Genomic DNA, 18,385 nt, shown 5'->3' with positions numbered 1-18,385 from the left:
GCGGAATATAAACTTAAATCTAGCCGCTGCAAACAAAATAAATGACCCGAATCGGAGTTAACAACTCACCGTTGAAGGGATGACAAGTTGATCTCCGTCTGTGTAGTGGTATTAATGAAAGACAACATGAGCGGTTTGGCCCAAGTTGTGAGAGAGAAGCGAGTCTGTAAAAAGTTACGCTTGGTGAGTACGTTCAATGAACGCATTCAGACACAACACTGCCAAAAACATCTTATGGTCAATCTATACTGCTCAAACTACACCAACAGGAAAATTAACAGACAACACACCTACAACTTCCAAATAAATCACTGAAAACAGACCAGATTCTATATTAGGGTCCTTACTGATAGACCTATGCACCTATTTAGACATTTGTACCATTCAAATTAAGTTATGGTTCTAAACAATATATAAATGGGTTTGGCAATGTTTTTTTATCTCTAGAGAACATTTGGGTGACTGCAAAGACAAACTCTCCCTTACAAAACCTAAAAACGAATTCTTAAAAGAGCAAACATTCTGGATATTCAGGATTATTCTTCTAGTAGTATGTAGTATAGTGTTGTGAATTATTTTTTTGCTGCATTTTTGTATTAGGTTTTTGGTTAAAATACCAGCATTAAAATGTCAAAGTAGGAAATTCCACATAATGATATTGCTGCTGCCACCATCAGGCTTAGCGGAGAACTGCTTGTTCCAGGAGTACTGAAGTACATCCCTGGGGAAACAACAAATCACCTGGTAAGGGTGGATGGCCACAGGGGTGGCCATGGCCCCCCTGGCCACCCCTCTTGACCTGCCCCTGATACTGAATGGTGCAATGTTTAAAGAAAACTATGCATCTAGTACACTGTGGTAGAAGGACTAATTTCCAGAGGACCTTTAATCTGACAACCAGCTGCAGATAAGCTTCGGATCCTGATTAAACCGCTCAGGTGGGACCTTAAGTTAAGCAACTTTGCTGATTTTTACCAAATATGCGAAATTCTTGACTGGGGAAACTGTAATGAGAAACATAAAATGAGAAGACGAAAGCTGATAATGTATCTCTGCAGTGAAAATTGGTATTTAACTTCTGCCTGCTTCCGAAGCTTCCAGCACTGATCCTTCCGTCTGACGAGGGAAGGGGAACAGAGGAGAAAGGCTGCGCTTCACGGCTTAAACTTGGAATTTACCAGAACATTATGGCAGCCCGGCAGGCTCAAGTGTCTTAGATTTCTGTCACAGTGGATTTTAACCTGGCTCACAGGGATATGGAGATGAACAGGACCCTTGCAGCACTTTGTACTTTTGTCAGACTGACTTCTATCTTCCTGTGTTTACTATCCCATGCATGAGACAACAAAAGAACAGAAAACAGGTCACCGAAACACATTCAGACAGAAGAATTGTCCTCTGGATATGACAACAGTGAGAGCCTCTTTATTCAACTGCACAAATATCAGATGCTTAGGGAAGAGATAGAGGAGGAATGGCTTTTTTTTCTTTCTTTTTATTTATTTTTTTTTGTATCCAAAAAGCTTCAAATTGCAACAAAACACAAAATGTGGAAATGGGAAGAAAATAAAATGGTTCAAAATAAAAACAACCAAAACAAAGAGCAGAGTCTCTGTACGTACATAGGCTCAGTTTAATGAAACTTAACCAATGAGACCAGAACAAGGGCTTTTAATTGTTAAACATCAAAACAACCATTCCTGAAAATCAATGCTATTGGAGACTTGAGCAATCAAATCCAAAATTGAAAGCTTTGATATTGAAAATGGGATAAAACCTCAGCTATTCAAAGCTAACATTTTCATGTTTGCTGCCCATGATAACTGGCCTAATTGCTCACTTCACTCACCTACCCTTACCCTACACGGTCACTTTTTATCATTCATCTTATCCACCTGCTCCTTCTGCTTTAAATATGGCTCAGCCCAGCTATCAAGGCCAGATCTTTAAGTTTGAGTTTGAGTTTGAGAGCTCTGTGTTTTTCCTTAGATCAAGTTTTGTTGTCATAGGTCAGTGGTTAGAGAGGGTTGTTGGTGTTTGTCTTGTCATCTGCTGATCATGTCCTGGCTCTTGCCCGCTGAGCCCCGTTCCTGTTTTGACTTGGCTGGGGGGAGCTAATTTAAAGTCCCATAGTCCTGGCTCTTATCAACTGAAGCGTGCCTTGTTCCTGTTTTGGCTCAGTGGAGGGAGCCCGTTTAAAGTTCTGCAGTTCTCCTGGCACCATGTCTTGTCTCTACCTCTCAACTACTAAGCCTGCCAGTTTTCTTGAGAGCGTGTGTGTCTGAGCACTTTGCCAGGCTCAAGGAGCTCTGAACCTGCCTGAACACTCTGTGAATTCCTGGAACCCTAGATCTGTCTGTTCCTGTTCAGATTGGAACCCCTTGCGGATTGTGGACTCCTGGATCTCAGAACCATCCTGTTCTGAGCTGTTTGCCTGACCTGGATTTAGTAGACCTTTAGTAGATTTCAGAACAAATTTCAAATCTGCCCTATTATTTAAAAGAATAGGGAAGAGTGGGGGAAAAAAAAAATAACTTAAAAAAAAAAGACTGTGATTGAGCTGCTACAGTTGACTTGATGTTAGTGCTGTAATCTAAACTGAGCCGCAGATTAAGAACTGACTGCAGAACGATTATCATCCTTTGATTGTATGTAAGGAGGTTTACAGCTCAATATACAGTAGATAATTGAAAATGTCATTTATTTAAGCAACTGATATGTTAAAAAAAATGCCTATACAACCATAGGCAACACTTTTGACCTAAAAGTTGTCTAGTAATTGGTCCTTCCTAATGAACCTTGCTGTTGACAGTGTGCTGCATCCACATGGAACGTTAAAGGAATAGTGGAGGATATTCTTTTTCTGGGTGGATCAATTTTCAATAGTTCTGCTGATATATTTACGTACGGCCGTCTTAACTTACCCCATTTTAACTTACCGGTGGTGAGTCTGACATAGTGGAAAATTAGCAAAATCTTAATTAGGAAAGTAAGCTTGTATGAGCGATGCAGATAGCAACTTTTAAACAGAGCATTGAAACAAAGAAGGGGCTTGTGCATGCTCTTGCATGTGTTTAATAGACGTTCCCTTGCAGGAGCAGGTATAGGGTTGTGCATGGGCATTTTTTTTTAAGTGGAGAGAGCGGGTCTTTCGTGAAAACAAATTCGTGAAAATCCTCCACTATATTTTTAAGTGGAAGAAAAAGTGTGAAAGAAGAGGGTCCTTAGGAAATGGTAAATGGTAAAATAACAAAAAAACAAAAAACAAAACAACACAATGCTGAGTGTGCCTATCTACTGCAGTCACTGGGAGATATAAATGGATTATTTTAGGGAGGTGGTCAGAGCAACACAGAGGCATGCAGAATGAACAAGCCTGAACAAGCTCTTATACGGGGTAATTTAGAGACACCAGTAGCCATTACCGACCTTGTTTTGGACTGTGAGAAAAATATCACCAAAGCATGCATGAGGAGAAACTCCTCCATAGAGCCTCTATAGTCAAGAGAAAGACACTATAACAATTATGTAGAGGAGGTGATGATAGGAATCAAAACAATCTGCGACCATGAAGAAGATTTTCATATCATAGCTATATTTAAGCTGTCCTTAAGGGAACAACAGAAATCAATTACCTCTCAGTATGAAAAGTTACTTAGATCAATAATGAATGTGCAGCAAAAATTTAAAAAGAGGACCTGTGCGATATTTTCAATCGTTACACACAGCTACAGCTCATACTGTACGACAAAACTGCAGGGTTTAAAAGTTCACAGTTCATGATGCATGTTCTCACACTGTGCTGCCCAATGCTCTAATGCTACCTTACGACGACAACTGTTTGATTTTCTTCCGACCTTGCGATTCCTGATCAAGAGGTGGTCGGGAGAGGCTGATCACCGATCGTTACCCCCTAAATTCTACACGACCCACGATCAGGCTATTAGTTGGCCTGATCAAAAAATTCTTGCATCACTGGAAATTAGTCCCAAAAAGGGCAAAAAAATCGCACAGTGTATGCCTGGCTTTATGAGTCTGTAGGTTTGCATGAGTTAATGCACGTGAATAGACAGTGATTGAAAAAAATTATTAGACCGCTCTATTTGTCTTCACTTTTTCTCATTTATTTAAAGGTAAAACTGTAGTAGCTCACAAGTTTAATCTAAAAGTTCAAATCAAGCCAATTATCTGACAAAAATCAGGTAAGTTTTCACATTGATAGTTCTGGCATTTTATTTGTAATTTCCTGTCTGTTTTAGTCACATGATTCACATGGGAGTTAATGGCCAACTGAGTTAACATTATTGGTAGAGTAATAATTTTCCATGTCTGTATAAACTGAAAAGATCTATGTTTCCTGACTTCCTTTTACCTTGATGCATCAGTCAGAAGATTGTGATGTAGGTCCCTGAAATGTGACCTACATGCACTGAGTGGGACATTTTGTGCTCTCTGGTGGACAAGCCTAATTTGATTTTACTCACTGGCAGTAATTCATAAAGACATATGTGGAATAACATCATTCAGACTCAGATTTATTTTCACTCCTTGATCTAAAAAAAACAAGCTATAACACCAGTGGTAAAGGAAAAGAAGATTTACTTCAGTATGTATCATAATGTGAAAAGGTTTCAGCAACTCGGTTATTAGATGCAACAAATAAGGACTTCAGGCTCCATAAGGCTGCATTTCGCAGTCTGGTAAATGTGTGATTTTAAACCTTAGTGACAGAACATCCCACTGCATGTGAAGTCTCACTTGCAGTGTTACAAGCTTATATCTGTGCTCATAACACGTGTGGAGATTAGCATTAGGATTTGGAGTTTGGAGGAGGGGGGAAGATCACAGGATTTAGAAAATTGCTTGAGCAGACTCATAACTGGATGTTTCATCATTTGCATAATTTAGGTTAATATTTCCTCCAGACCCTCACAGGACCGGTTAACATCATGTTCTGTTGGTTCACTTACTGTCACCCTCATCTCCATTCGTGTTGTCACCTCTCCGTCTTTCAACCCTGCTGTCTTCTTCCCTGTTTCCCCCGTTATCACCCTTTTTTCCCCACTTCCCCTCTTGTCACACTTCTGCTTCTCATGCCTCTATCTCCTAACACAGGCGGTTATAGACGAAAACTATGACAGAAGGAGACGTAGAGGTGACGAGATTTGGGAAGATGATGGGATAAAGGAGGAGAGAGAAAACAAAGCGAACAGGAGGCAATCGGAGAAGGTGAGAAAGCTGTAAGTGTGAGGGAAACGACGAGCTGTGGATAAAATCCGAGAAAAGGCGCGGGCCTTGTTTCGCCTCCTCCATTGCGCCCTCACTACAGGAGCGCTTAGCTTTTTGTTTCCCTCAGCGTTGCCCTGGTAACCGTTGGCAATTTCACATTGGAGCCACATGCCCCGCTGACCGACAGCTCGCTGCAACCCGAGGCACTCGCCTACACACGCACAGGCACATGCATCTATAAAAACATGATTGCCCTGCTGACCAGCTGTTTGCTGCAGAGGTGCCTTGAAGCTGCAGCCCACACATGTCAAACTACACCAACCAAAACTGTGCAACGTAGTGTTCACATCCGATTTTTAAACATCATAATAAATAAAAAAAACAACAGAAGACATTTATAGCTTCAACTGCTGGCAGGACTGAAAGTCTTCACCATGGGAAGATTGCAGAACTAAATTTTGAAGCCAGTTTCTACCAATTGACTGATACAGGATTTTTTAAAGCCTGATCCTGATACAGATTATTTTGATATTACTTTAACCGACATACAAAATGTACTATCAACATTTTTGTGCTGATTCTTTAGGCTGATACAGCTTTTTTTCTCCCATTCACATTATGAAAATTAAAAAATGATAACGAATCATCAAGAAAACACATTAACAATGGATAGCAAACAGAGAGAGAGAGCAATGCATGCGCTTCATGTGATCTCAAAGCATGGCCCCGAATGGACTGAAGGCATTGACGAATGCATGCACCTATGGACAGATACAAATTAAAAAACATAAGAAAAAACTAATATAAGGACAAAAATATTAGCCAGTCTATCTCTACCAGTTTTAAAATAAACAAAGTTAATAAACTGTTCTCTGCTTTAACAGCCAGAGAAAGTGCTGAACTAACTTCAAGCGCTACTTCCTGCCACAGCATGTGACATTTGATATTTGGTAGAGTTCGACCCATACAGGTACATTCAAAAACCGATGCCGATACAGATTATTTTGATGTCCCTGATATATGCTGTCGATAAAACAACCACCTGATGAAAATAAAAAATGCCAGTTGGATCAGTCAACTGGCATTTTGAATCTGGCTGCAGAATACTTTTAGAGAAGCAGAACAGTCTCATTTGTAGTGTCACAGACATGGGCTCTTGTTTTGGAATTCTTTGTTTTTAGGAAAATGCTTGATTTAGTCTCAGCTAAGGTTTATTATCCCAAAAAAATCAATTTTTTCTGTCCAGCTATAACAGGCAGTGGAACAACGAATATTTAGGGATGAAAAGGAAGAGTGCGTAGCTTCGGTTCAACCTGCTAAACATAAATGTTGTTCCTGTAATTAGGACACCAGGAGTAAAAATGAAAATATATATCTAAATAAATATATATATAAAAATTGTAATACAAATAAAATCTATATCTGAATTACATGACTTTTTTAAATTATGTTTTTCTTAATAAATTGACCACCTTCCCTCCTCTTCAATTTCTACACTTGTTAGCTCTCATCAAAAAACTGTTGTCAGTTAATTTATCACAGACTTTCTTCAGAGATTCTTAATACGTGGTACTTAAATAATTTATTGCAGTCCAGCCAGTCCTTAACAACATGCACATTGTTCTATCAACTTAGGCTTTCTGCTGAGTGTCTGAAATTTTTCAGCTGGAGATGTAATGATTGCACAAACAATATGGAAATAGAAAAGTAAAGCAGTCAGCTGACTTTTAACAAAAGTAATGCCATTTAAGAAGAGCCTAGGAGGAGAAGAGAGCTATTTAAAAGTTGCTGCATGTTATGGACATGGACACCCCTGACGTAATTGCTTCTATGAAAATACTTTCCTCTCTGAGCGTTTCTCTTTAATACTCATTTTCGGAAGAAGGTCACAAATCAGGGGAACCTTTTCAAAGCTGCTTTTGTCACAGTGTCCCTGCAAACAGATGTCCTTATATCAACTTTTTAATGCATAAAGCCTGCTATAAGCGCCACTGTTCAAAGTCCTTTACAATTCCAGCTGCTCATACAGGATCTGTAAATGCTTTTGTGCAGCTAGCTGTACATTGCACAAGTGTCTGCAAGAGTGAGTAAAAAGCACAGCTCTATGTGGTGCGCTGACCTAAATTTACTTCATGAGGGCCGATCTGATAGAACTGATAGGAAAATCAAAAACCATTTGTCCACTTTTTTACACTGAAAATATTGATTTTATTGTTTATTACTGCAACTATCCCAATGTTTCATGAAGGTGGCAGCCATATTGAATTTAAGGGGAAGAGTATATAAGAAACCTTGGACCTTCATAATGGCTGTTTTGGCCTCAGGTGTTGTTTTAGTTCATTTTTCTAACCACAAACAGCAAAAAACGTATACGTACAAATGAAGTGCATCATAACACACTGCAAGTTAAAAAAAATACATAAACATGTAAAAAGAAATCTTCTTAAATGTTTCTACAAAAGGGGAAGACATGGAAACTAAAACTGTAAGGAGTGCATTAGATTGACACCCTGATGGAAGGCATCAACCTGAAGGTAGATTTCTAACCATTTTCTAACCAGGATCTGTGGGGTCTGCAGAGATATTAGCTGCTGTTTTTTTGTTTTTGTTTTTGTTTTTTGTTTTTTTGGAACTACCATGTTTTGCAGGTGATCCAAAGCATACAGTGATGGACAAACACTAACCATTCCTAATAATGCCAGTGTAGATGGCCACTTGCTCCTTTGGAAATGTGTACTTCTTAAGTAGAAAGTACACTCTCTGCTGGGCTTTGGAGTTTTTGTGCGTGAACACCAGCTTAAGTCCAGAGAAAGGTGGCTCCTGGGAACGAGAAATAATCCAGTGTTGTTGAGGATGGTGAGAGGAAGCAGTATGAGGGATGTTCTCCGGACGTCCACTATCATCTTCGCTGTCTTGAGCTGCTTAAAGTGCACCATTCAAGAGGTCTCATCACTTTCCATAATTATACCAGTGATGTGGTGTTGCTGTCATGATCTTGGCACTGACTGGTTTAATTACTCATTCCATTACCTGTCTACTCTGCCTGGTTTCTCATCACTGCTCGTCTGATCCACCTGCCCCTGCCTCTATTTAAGGTGCTTGCATCCAGTCATCAGAGCCTAATTATTCTTGTTCTCTCTAGCCAGTGTTGGGAGTGTTTTTAGAGTTCCTTGGTGTTTCTGAGTTCCTGATCCTGACCTGTTCTGCCTCTTAACCACTGAGCCTGCCTGTTCCTGTTCTGATCGGTTTGCCTGACCTGGCTTCAGACTCCTGCATGTTTTCCAGGGCTGCAGTATCTGGGACACTCTGGGCGGCGTCCGCCGCATCTTGTTGGCAGCCCACCAGCTGGATCCTACCTCCTTCTCTGGCTATGGACTGAAGTTGTAAACCAGGTCAGCGACTCACATTCATAATCTTTCTCTGTTAGATTTACATGGTCACTAACCTATGTTTTCTCTCTCTAGAGTTTCCTTCCTCAGACACCCTAGCCACTGCTACTGCAGATCCACATCCCATTGATTTAAATAAACGCTTTTTTTATAATCCCACTGTCTGTCTTGCCTTGAATACTGGGTCCTCTGTTCTGATTTGTGACAGTTGCACCTTCATGATATTCAAAGATGGGTCTGCAGTGGCATAGTCAGTAAGTATGTTAGGGTAAAGAGAAGGGGAGAAACACAGTCTTAGGGGGTGGTGGGGATTAAGGCTTTTTTTATAGGAGAAGATGCTCTGGTGAGAACTAAAGACCACAAACAAGATCATGGTTTGTGCATGATCGAGGTGGTGCAAAAAGATTTGGTGTCCCCTGGCCGACTGTATTATTTGTTGACTTGTTTGTCCAGTAGTCAAATTACAGTGTGCCCGGCCTATGATTTTCCTACAGGGGCTTCAACATCAGCAACCAAAAGGCACCCTGCCACACAGAGCACCATCTACTTTTACACATTGCTGATTGATTTTTGTACGTTTATAATCACAAAACATTCCATATATTTGTAACTAAAGCATCCCAAAACCAAATCATCACTCAAAATCTGACTGACTCAAAATCAGTACAATCAAGCTGTTTAAGTCATGTCTAAAAGTATGATAAAAAAAAAATCTAAATAAATGTAAAAAAGTGCAGGAATCAGAGTGTTGGACTATCATGGTCAGTCCATTAATAATATAACCTTTCACAGGCTGCATTTCAGAAGAAGCTAACACCAGCAAAAAATGTGTAACCTTTTTTAAACCATCAACCGGAGGCTTTTCTTTCTTTTCTGCTTCTTTGTTAAAACTGTCAGTAAAGATTTGTTCAACTTTTGCATCTTACTTTTCATGATCTTTGCATCTGTTTTTAACGAAAATAATGATCAGTAAAAACATTCATTGACTTTACCAACCGGATTGTAACTTTAACCGGATCTAAAATCCATTTTATTGTTGCAAGAAAGCTCTGAAATATGGCAACATTCCACTGGGCCCAGCATGCAATGACTGATGCCAGATGGCAAAGAATTCATGTGTTTGGATCCAGTTCACCACCTACAGATCACGGTCCGCAGAGCACACAACAAACAGAACCTGATTGTTATTTTTATCGTTTGAGCCAAAAAGGCCTGTTTACTTATTAAGATCTTCTTTCTTCATGTAGGAAGCATAACTTCAAATATCCCCTATCTTTTAAACTTCTGTTTGTGTCTTCATGGATGTTGTTCCATCAACGTACCTCCACCCAATTTCCATCCACCTCGTGGAAGAGGACACAGAAAGGGTCCGATTTGGAGGCTACATCTCGATCCAGCAGGTTGGACGCAGTGACAGATAGCTCAACCCGAGTCACGCAGTGCTGTGGTCCCACACTGCGTGTCCGACCATCAGGTGCCATACCCAGTGTGTAGGCCATGGTTTAAAAACACAGGTGGTCAACCTGAAAGAGAAACGATGTGAAAAATAAACATTCGGCAAAAGGTCAATTCCTTCATCAATCACAAGGCTCTTTTGAAAAACTTAACTGAAACTTCAGCTAAATGTTTTTGCTACTGGCAAAAATTGAGAAATTTGAAAGCCTTTATGAATAATAGCTCGATGGAGAGATATGTTAAAGATACTAGGAGGTCCGTCATTTCATCTACACAAGGTCTGAAACCATGCTAAGATGCTATGCTAGGGTTATCCTGGAGACGAAAACCATTGTGCTTTTCTTTAAAGATATATTCTTGGATATCCTGCCCTGTATGTATGGAGTTCTATGTGTCACATTACTATTTCATCTATTTTCATTAAAAAAAAACACATATCAGTGTGTTATTAGAAATATCAATATCTTAGAAATGTTCTCAAATTTACCGGTACCAAATTAAACCACCAAAAGCATTTTTGAATGCTGTAAAGTGCAAAAGATTTTAATATATGGTTGTCCAAGACCAAACTCCTTAGTGGTATAGAATACGATAAGCTTCAAAACTGAATTTAGAAAGCTGGTTGTAAAATGAGAGGTGATGTAATCTCTGAGGTAAAATCTTCCCATTTTCCATTTCTGGATCTCCGTATTCTCCATTGCTACTACAGTATCCAGGACAACCACAAAAAATACTTTTCCACGGAGTATTCTAAACATTTACACAGCATTGAAACAGGTCGACTTATAAACATTTAAAAGTATAATGCCTTAATGAGTGAAACAGAAGAGAAAATTTTAACTAGCGTTGATGGGAGTAGCATCTATCTTGAATTACAAGTCAGGTAACATACGGTTATGCCAACTTTCCGTCTCATAATTCCAGATTTTCTGGGCTGTTCCAGTTGGAAATTTAGACTTAAGAGAGCAAAGGAAACACAAGGTAACTAAGAAAGCCTAACAAAGATTTTCTTTTCTTTAAACACAAATGGTTCTGCAACCTTCATTCATTTAAAATAAAAAAAGAAGACAAAGGAATGATGTCTGGTTGAAAATGTTTATGCCTTAAATTAGGGGTCTTCAACATTTTCCAGGCCAAGGACCCCCAAACTGATGGCCAGATGTAGCAGGGACCCCCTAATTATATATATTGTATGAAATTGTGTTATATCAAACTGGTCCTATAGTCCCTCTATTACAGATGGATTAATTTAACGAAAGTAATTTCTCCCTGGGATTATTAAAGTATTTCTGATTTTGATTCCTGGTTGATGGGACAGGTGTTGTGAATGAAACGGTGCCCAGTTTGAAAGAGCTCCTGTGTGTCGCTGAATGTGTGTATTGATGAATGAAAGACGTCTTCTGCCTCTTCTGTTTACTACAGTGTGTTGAATTTATTTAAATGTGTATTTAAAGACATTTCAATTAGTGGAAAAAATTGCAGGGGGGAATCTAAAAAAAAAATCTAATCAACCAAAACTTTTTTAACCCCCATGCCGTACCTCCATTAACCCCCTAGGGGTCGCGGACCGCCTGTTCAAGACCTCCGCCTTAGATCATGTTTCCCAACCCTTGTCCTCAAGTACCCCTGTTCTGCATGTTTTAGGCATCCTCTTGCTGACAAGCAACTGAAACACATCTAAAACATGCAGGCCCCATCCTACTACCCGCTCTGCAGCCAATGCCCCTCCAACCAGGCAAAAACTGGAGAATTGGGACAGTAAATAATTGCACCTCTGCATCGTAACAGAGACATTGAAAATGATGGGACCCGGATTAAAAAGATTTTAAAACTGCAACAAAACATTGTTTTGTATTCACACACGAACAGCACAGTACAACATGACTTGTAAACAATTACCCCTGATGTTTTACATCCTTTTTTGCAGCACTAGCACCAGAGTTTCTTATGTGTTTGTTTTTCATCTTTACAAGAAAGAAACTCCGTTCCATTTGCAGGATTTGAAAAAATAAAAGGACTAATATAGACTGTCAATGTTAAGTTTGTGTGCAAATTCCGAATTTTAAATATCAACTTTGAGAGATAACCAATCGTGTAAAGTTGTTTTTAGAAAATGAACTCAGGAAATATATGTGGTCATTCATATCCTCTGTAGTTTTTCCTATATTTGTATGCATGTATTTCAAATGTATTCTGTACTTCTGAACAAGATGTATGTGGTATCTTTAACCTTTGATGCAATTAAAGTAGCTACTATCAAGGAGTAAACTGTTACTAAATGTGGGCTTTTTTTCTATACCAGATTGTCATTCATAATCATTACCCTTAATTCATATTCATATGATTCATAATCATTGAGTAACTGACTAATTATTAAATCATACATTCAGTATCAAATATATGTCCTTAATATTTCCACAGATTTTTAAAGTATATATCATTTTTGGTCACCACCATCTTAACTGCACGTCTCTCTGCCTTCACTATTCTCTATTGGTTCTCATTTCCACGGGTCCAGCTCTTCTCTGAGTGTTTGTCAGTCTTTATTTTCCGACTATATTTTCCCATATTGTCCCTTGCTTTCCTCAGTTAAAGCAATATTCCTCCCCATTTTTCCTTCAGTCAGTATTCCTTTATTCCACCCCTTTTAGAAACTGGAATTCGCTATGTAGGGGATGGGTGTAATTATCCAAGATGGACTCAGCCTTCCTAATTACCTGCTCTTCATACATTTCAGTCATGTTTTTCTGTTGAACACCCATGATCTTACTGCACACTTTAATAATCTTGGATATGACATTTTTATTCTTTACATTATGTTAGGTTTTATTATTTATACATCATGTGCACTGTTAATTTGTTAGTCAGATTAGACAGAGCAGAGGGCCTTCCTTCACATTGTGGATATCACGGTGTGTACGGAGGTCATCTAATCAAGACAGCCTTCGTGTCTCTAAGAGTACACAGGATATGGGCACATCTTGGAGCCGGTCTGATAGGAGAGCTATTTTATAGTCCTTTTTTATATGGTTTTACCCAGTTTGAGTTAAGAGTAGTAAATAACTTGCTCCCAGGAAAAGAACCGGCGAGAAGGCCCCTGGGGCGCTACAGCCTTCCTTCCAAGGGGACAAATCCTTCTCACTTTAACAATTAAGAAGAGCGTACCAGCAGATGGCAGAGAAGGTACTGTAAGTATGGACTTATCTTAAGGTAAGTAAAAGATCTATAGAACATGGTCATCACAGTCTTGTCAACCTGAAACCTGGCTTGCTTTCTGAGGCAGTATAAGCGCTGCTGCCCTTTTTGATGTATTGTTGTGCTATCTGTTAATTCACAAACTCCTGAAATTACATCTTGCCAGAAGCAAACAGATGCGTTCGCCTCGATTTGGAAATGTTTCGGACCAACGAAATGCAGTTGAATGTATGACGTCAACGTGTCAAGCAAAGAGGAGGCTGAAGCAAAGAAAGATGGCTGCACAAGTTTTAGCCGGAACACCCTTTATTTCTTTTTTTTTTTAATGAGCAAAAGGCCATTGTTATTGTATTTGTGGATAGGAAAGAGATTTGCTGGTTCTTCCCGATATGGTAAAAGTTTGATTTATCAGTCAGCTAGATGGGAAACAAATCCAAAATGTGACACGTTACACTGCTACCTCTGCATTGATTTGTTTAAGGCTAAACACGGGAGGCATTATCCAACTAATCTATCCAGTCAGCTCAAAGAATTGTACTGAATGTCCCTCCCTTTCTGTGGAAACTTTTATCAGGAGGCTTTCCAGTTAGATACGGGTAGTTGAATTTGAACTCTACACATTATTCATCTGGCTTATTCCATTTTAAGATTTACTTACATGATCAAATGAAATAGAAAAACACCCAATAGTTGTCTCATAATTCTAATTAGTGGCACCCTAAGTGTTTAACACTACTGTCCAACTCTATTTGTATCATTTTGAACATTGACCTCTATTCAATTGAGATTTTAAGGTTACCTCACACTTTAGATGTGATCCATATGAGGCCAATTTTATTTAAAAAAAAAGGTAAAGGATAATCCCAGAAAGGGAACACAAGGCAATCTAGTAAGGATGTACATGTGTGCACACACACTTATGATTTGTACCACAAGACTAGATCACAGGAAAAAGATTTAAGGCAAAAATTGGATGAAATAACACACTTGAGGTATTTTCGTTATGATCAGAAATGTGACACGAGTCTGATTTTTGAACAAACAGTTCCCTCTGTGTACACAAAAGGTGTTTTTGCTCTCACGGCAGCATGCAGAAAGGATGCGGTCTGTTGCTAAGATACTAGTCATAACCAACGTGGTCCTCTGGTCCAGTTCCGTGATGTCACACTTTAGGTTGTGATAACGAGGACAAAAATAACATCTTTTTTTTTTTACTCCCTTTACTCAATCATTGTTCAGGGGTTCATTTGCTTTCATTCACTCCAGTGTTTTATTTTAATTGAAATATTGCTAGTTTCAGAGCAGCCCTGAAGAGACTGAGGGAGAAATCCAGCTGCTGACACCTGCTGCTTCCTCTATATGCTCAGAAATTTAGAATGAACACATGCTGCTCCAGATCTGGAGCTTTTTCAGCAATGGTTTATTACATTCTCTGTCCAAGTTCTGAATCTACAAAAGACATGTTTGAAATTAATCAGATCTATTACATCCCTTCAGGTCAGCATACCTGGGAGAGTATTCTGATAGCACATTCAGCCCTGACCCAGCTAAAGATATTCACATCTTGATCACACTTCCTCAGTGAGAAACCAGAGAGAGGGCAGGCTGTTACCAGTTTACAGCATAGTGACCTCTGCAGGCACTCATCAGGTCTAATTACGTGTCCTGTCTGCTGCATTTGGAGCCAGAGACGTCATTAAAAGCAGGATTTCAATGTAAACGATAATCATGTAAAAATAAGCATTGACCTAAATTGAGATCAGGTCAAAAGGGACCTCAGCTTTGCGTTTTTCCTCTCTCTACATGCAAGGTGTTCATGAAAATATCGAATGTGTGCCACATCCTTCCGCCTGTAACCCCTCTAACCCGCAGTCTGAATGCAGGTCATTTTGCGTGGGTATTTACTTTATGCATTTAAAAGCGCGCACACGCACCAACCTGCTCCGACATCAACAGAGAAGCAAAAAACAGACTCACCTCAGTAAATGAACAACTTCTCAGGCGTTTTCCACTTCACACTATCTATTTTATTTTCTTTCTTTTTAAAACGAGGAAGAAAAATAAAAATACAAAAACTCTGAATCACTTTTTTTTTCTTCTTTTATCTGAAGGCTAAACCTGTAATTGACATTTTGACCTGCGGTGGTTATCCAGGGAGGCGCAACAGTGTGTGAGCGGAAATCATTGTGGGAGCGCTGACTCCTCTGCCAGCAGCGGCGGACGGAGCTCCGTCAAGTTCACACGAATAAGATCCAACCGGATGTACAGTCCTTTCACCTTCAAAATAAACGTCAAGTTCAGGAAATTCATTTTAGTTAAATGTGATCTTGGTGGAACTATATTTGCTGACTTTTATAAACATAAATTACTTATTTTGCAGACTTTAATGAGTATTTAAAGTTATCAATTAGATGTATAGAGGATGATCTTTTATATCCAGGTGGATCATGTAAATAAGTGGTCCTTCTACTGTAATTGTCAATCATTTTGGTGATATGTTTACATCGGGTCTTCCAATGTGCTATATTTTTCTGCGCATGCGCACTTTTAGACATATATCTGTGGGGAGTTATGGTTTCAGACAGTCATTGAAGCTCACCTTTCTCACTGCGGTTCTTTGAAATTGGCAGAGGGTCCTAAGAGAGAAAGTGTCTATGAAGTGTATGAGAAGAAAAGAAAGGTTCCAGAAGAGGCACATATATCGCGTAATCAGGCTCGGACTGGGAACGATTTTTGGCCCTGGCATTTTACCATCTACACCGGCCCACTTAAAAAATATCGACGCACAGTCAAACGCGTGCGTTTCAGATGTGAAATGCAATACGGATACACATTGTGGATTAACCGATCTATCTTCAAGCATCACACANTCAGGCTCGGACTGGGAACGATTTTTGGCCCTGGCATTTTACCATCTACACCGGCCCACTTAAAAAATATCGACGCACAGTCAAACGCGTGCGTTTCAGATGTGAAATGCAATACGGATACACATTGTGGATTAACCGATCTATCTTCAAGCATCACACAACAACCATCACCAAGACTTCTAAATCTAAAGAAAAACATTTTTACCCATAGACGGCCATCCTAAACTGCCAGATTGGGAAACATCCCAACCTGGCAACAATGCACGTAAGACAGGAAACCGTAGTCTTTAGATGCAAAACCCCATCATGCACCGCAACATATTTTTGCAAAATATTCTAACATAAATTCGCCCAATATAAGAGGAACATTGTAGTTTGGGTTAAAGAAAGCATTTTAGTTTTATTATAATTTAGTTTGTTGCAAGGATTTTACAATTTGAAGAAATAGAAAATTTACACCATATGCCAACCTTCACAAGGATGTGCATGACAAGGAAGGGCTCTATATACTGCAATGCATCATTTAAGTAAATAACATTGTGTTACTTCTTGAGCTCCTTGAGTTATTGACTGTCATAGTTAAATAACTCAAGAGGGTCCTCTTGAGTTATTTACCTTAAAAGAGGGCCCTCGCACGCTGAAGTAAGGACCGGCCCTGTCGGTATAGACAGCAGTAACTATTAAAAAGAGAGCGCAGGCACTGTGTAATGGGGGAGGAGTTACGTGACCAAAGGGAGCAAAAAGCAGTGATCATCTGACCGAACGGTAGGTTGACCGAGTTCACTATAAAGTCCACTATATAGTCCCCTCTCTATATAGTTATTGAGGGATTTAGGGGTTAGAATGACGTTTGGACACGGTAAACTTGTATGAGCTATGAGAACAGCAACATTTAAACAGAGCATGCACAAGGCGAAATGGGCTCCTGCACGCTCTCGCACGCCTTTTATAGGCTAACCCTAACCTGGGTACAGGGTTGTGCATGTGCACTTTTTTTGTTTTTATTTTTTTAAATTGGCGAAAATTCTCCACAATATCTTTAATATTTTCATTGCACTGTAGATGCATTCAGGCAGTATGGCTCTTCGTCCAGGGCAGTACAGACACTGGTTTCCAGCATTTTGTAGATAATATTAGGGGTCCCTCATTTGGATGGCATACCTAGAAAATCACTAATGGACAAGATACCAAAATACATGACCTCCTTCACTTCAGACAAAGACTGATCAGGTATTGTTTAGGATCATGGCCTAAACACCCAAACAAAATAACAGGATGAGAATCTGAAGTTTCCAAACTACCCTCCACTCCAAAACTACACCCTGAAATTCTGGAAGCACTTTTTCTGTTGAAAGGATGTGGCTCAGCTCTTGCCTTGCTCTTAAAAGCCCCCCTTGTACCCTATCAGAGGTGGTACTGAACTCAAGTAAGAGTAGCACGTCATTATATTTTTTAACTAGTAAGAGTAAAAAAGTATTTGGTAAAAAAGCTACCCGAGTTCTGAGCAACTCATCACTACATCAGATGTTAGAAATGATGTAACAAAGTCAGAACTAAATGTCACCAGACATAAAGTAAGCTTTTGCAGGAAATGACAGTGATCTAACATAAGAATTGATTGTGTTTCACTCAAGTAAGAGTTGTGGTTTTTTATTGTGATATTACACAAGCAAAACGTACGATGCAGTAAACCTACTCATTACGGCTGTTTTCAAAAATATATTCAAGTAAAAGTAATTGAGTAAATTTAACTCATACCCTAAACTGCCACTGCACCTTGCAGCACAGGGCATAGTTAATTGCAAGGTGATTAAAATAGTGGGTGGATTTATACACCAGGTTATTCTACCTTTTTTTGTATTTTTATTTAATTTTCTCCTTACTAATTTCATATAAAATGTAAGGAATGAAAAATTAATTACGGTACTAAGAGAAAAATCTGAAATGGTTGATCTTGATTTTTCTTTTTTTCACAAAAAAATCCACGCATTATTCTGACATTGTAATATACTATGTCAANGCCCACTTAAAAAATATCGACGCACAGTCAAACGCGTGCGTTACTAAGAGAAAAATCTGAAATGGTTGATCTTGATTTTTCTTTTTTTCACAAAAAAATCCACGCATTATTCTGACATTGTAATATACTATGTCAACTTTATCTTGTAGAGCTGTGGTCATGATAGTGGGATTCAGCCATTAAGGGAAAAATGGTACTGATTTGCGTATTTCACACTATATCAATTT

At 39.1% G+C, this 18,385-nt stretch overlaps 1 protein-coding gene across 1 annotated transcript in view; it reads right to left on the bottom strand.

Moving 5' to 3' along the window:
- The window catches only part of cpne2 (copine II), a 60,964-nt gene extending 45,480 nt beyond the window's left edge, over positions 1-15,484 (bottom strand). Inside the window, exons 1-2 of the mRNA XM_015387213.1 lie at positions 15,246-15,484; positions 9,941-10,141 (exon numbers count right to left, since the gene is read on the bottom strand). Coding sequence (XP_015242699.1) covers positions 9,941-10,117 — 177 coding nt within the window. The 5' untranslated portion in view covers positions 10,118-10,141; positions 15,246-15,484. The remainder of the gene's footprint in view (positions 1-9,940; positions 10,142-15,245) is intronic.
- Between the last annotated feature and the right edge of the window lie 2,901 nt (positions 15,485-18,385).

This window comes from Cyprinodon variegatus, unplaced genomic scaffold (assembly GCF_000732505.1).
Source record: "Cyprinodon variegatus isolate N-32 unplaced genomic scaffold, C_variegatus-1.0 Scaffold388, whole genome shotgun sequence".
In the NCBI taxonomy this organism is placed as follows: domain Eukaryota; kingdom Metazoa; phylum Chordata; class Actinopteri; order Cyprinodontiformes; family Cyprinodontidae; genus Cyprinodon; species Cyprinodon variegatus.
Note: the sequence above shows the minus strand (reverse complement) of the source record. Positions and strands in the feature narration are given on the sequence as shown.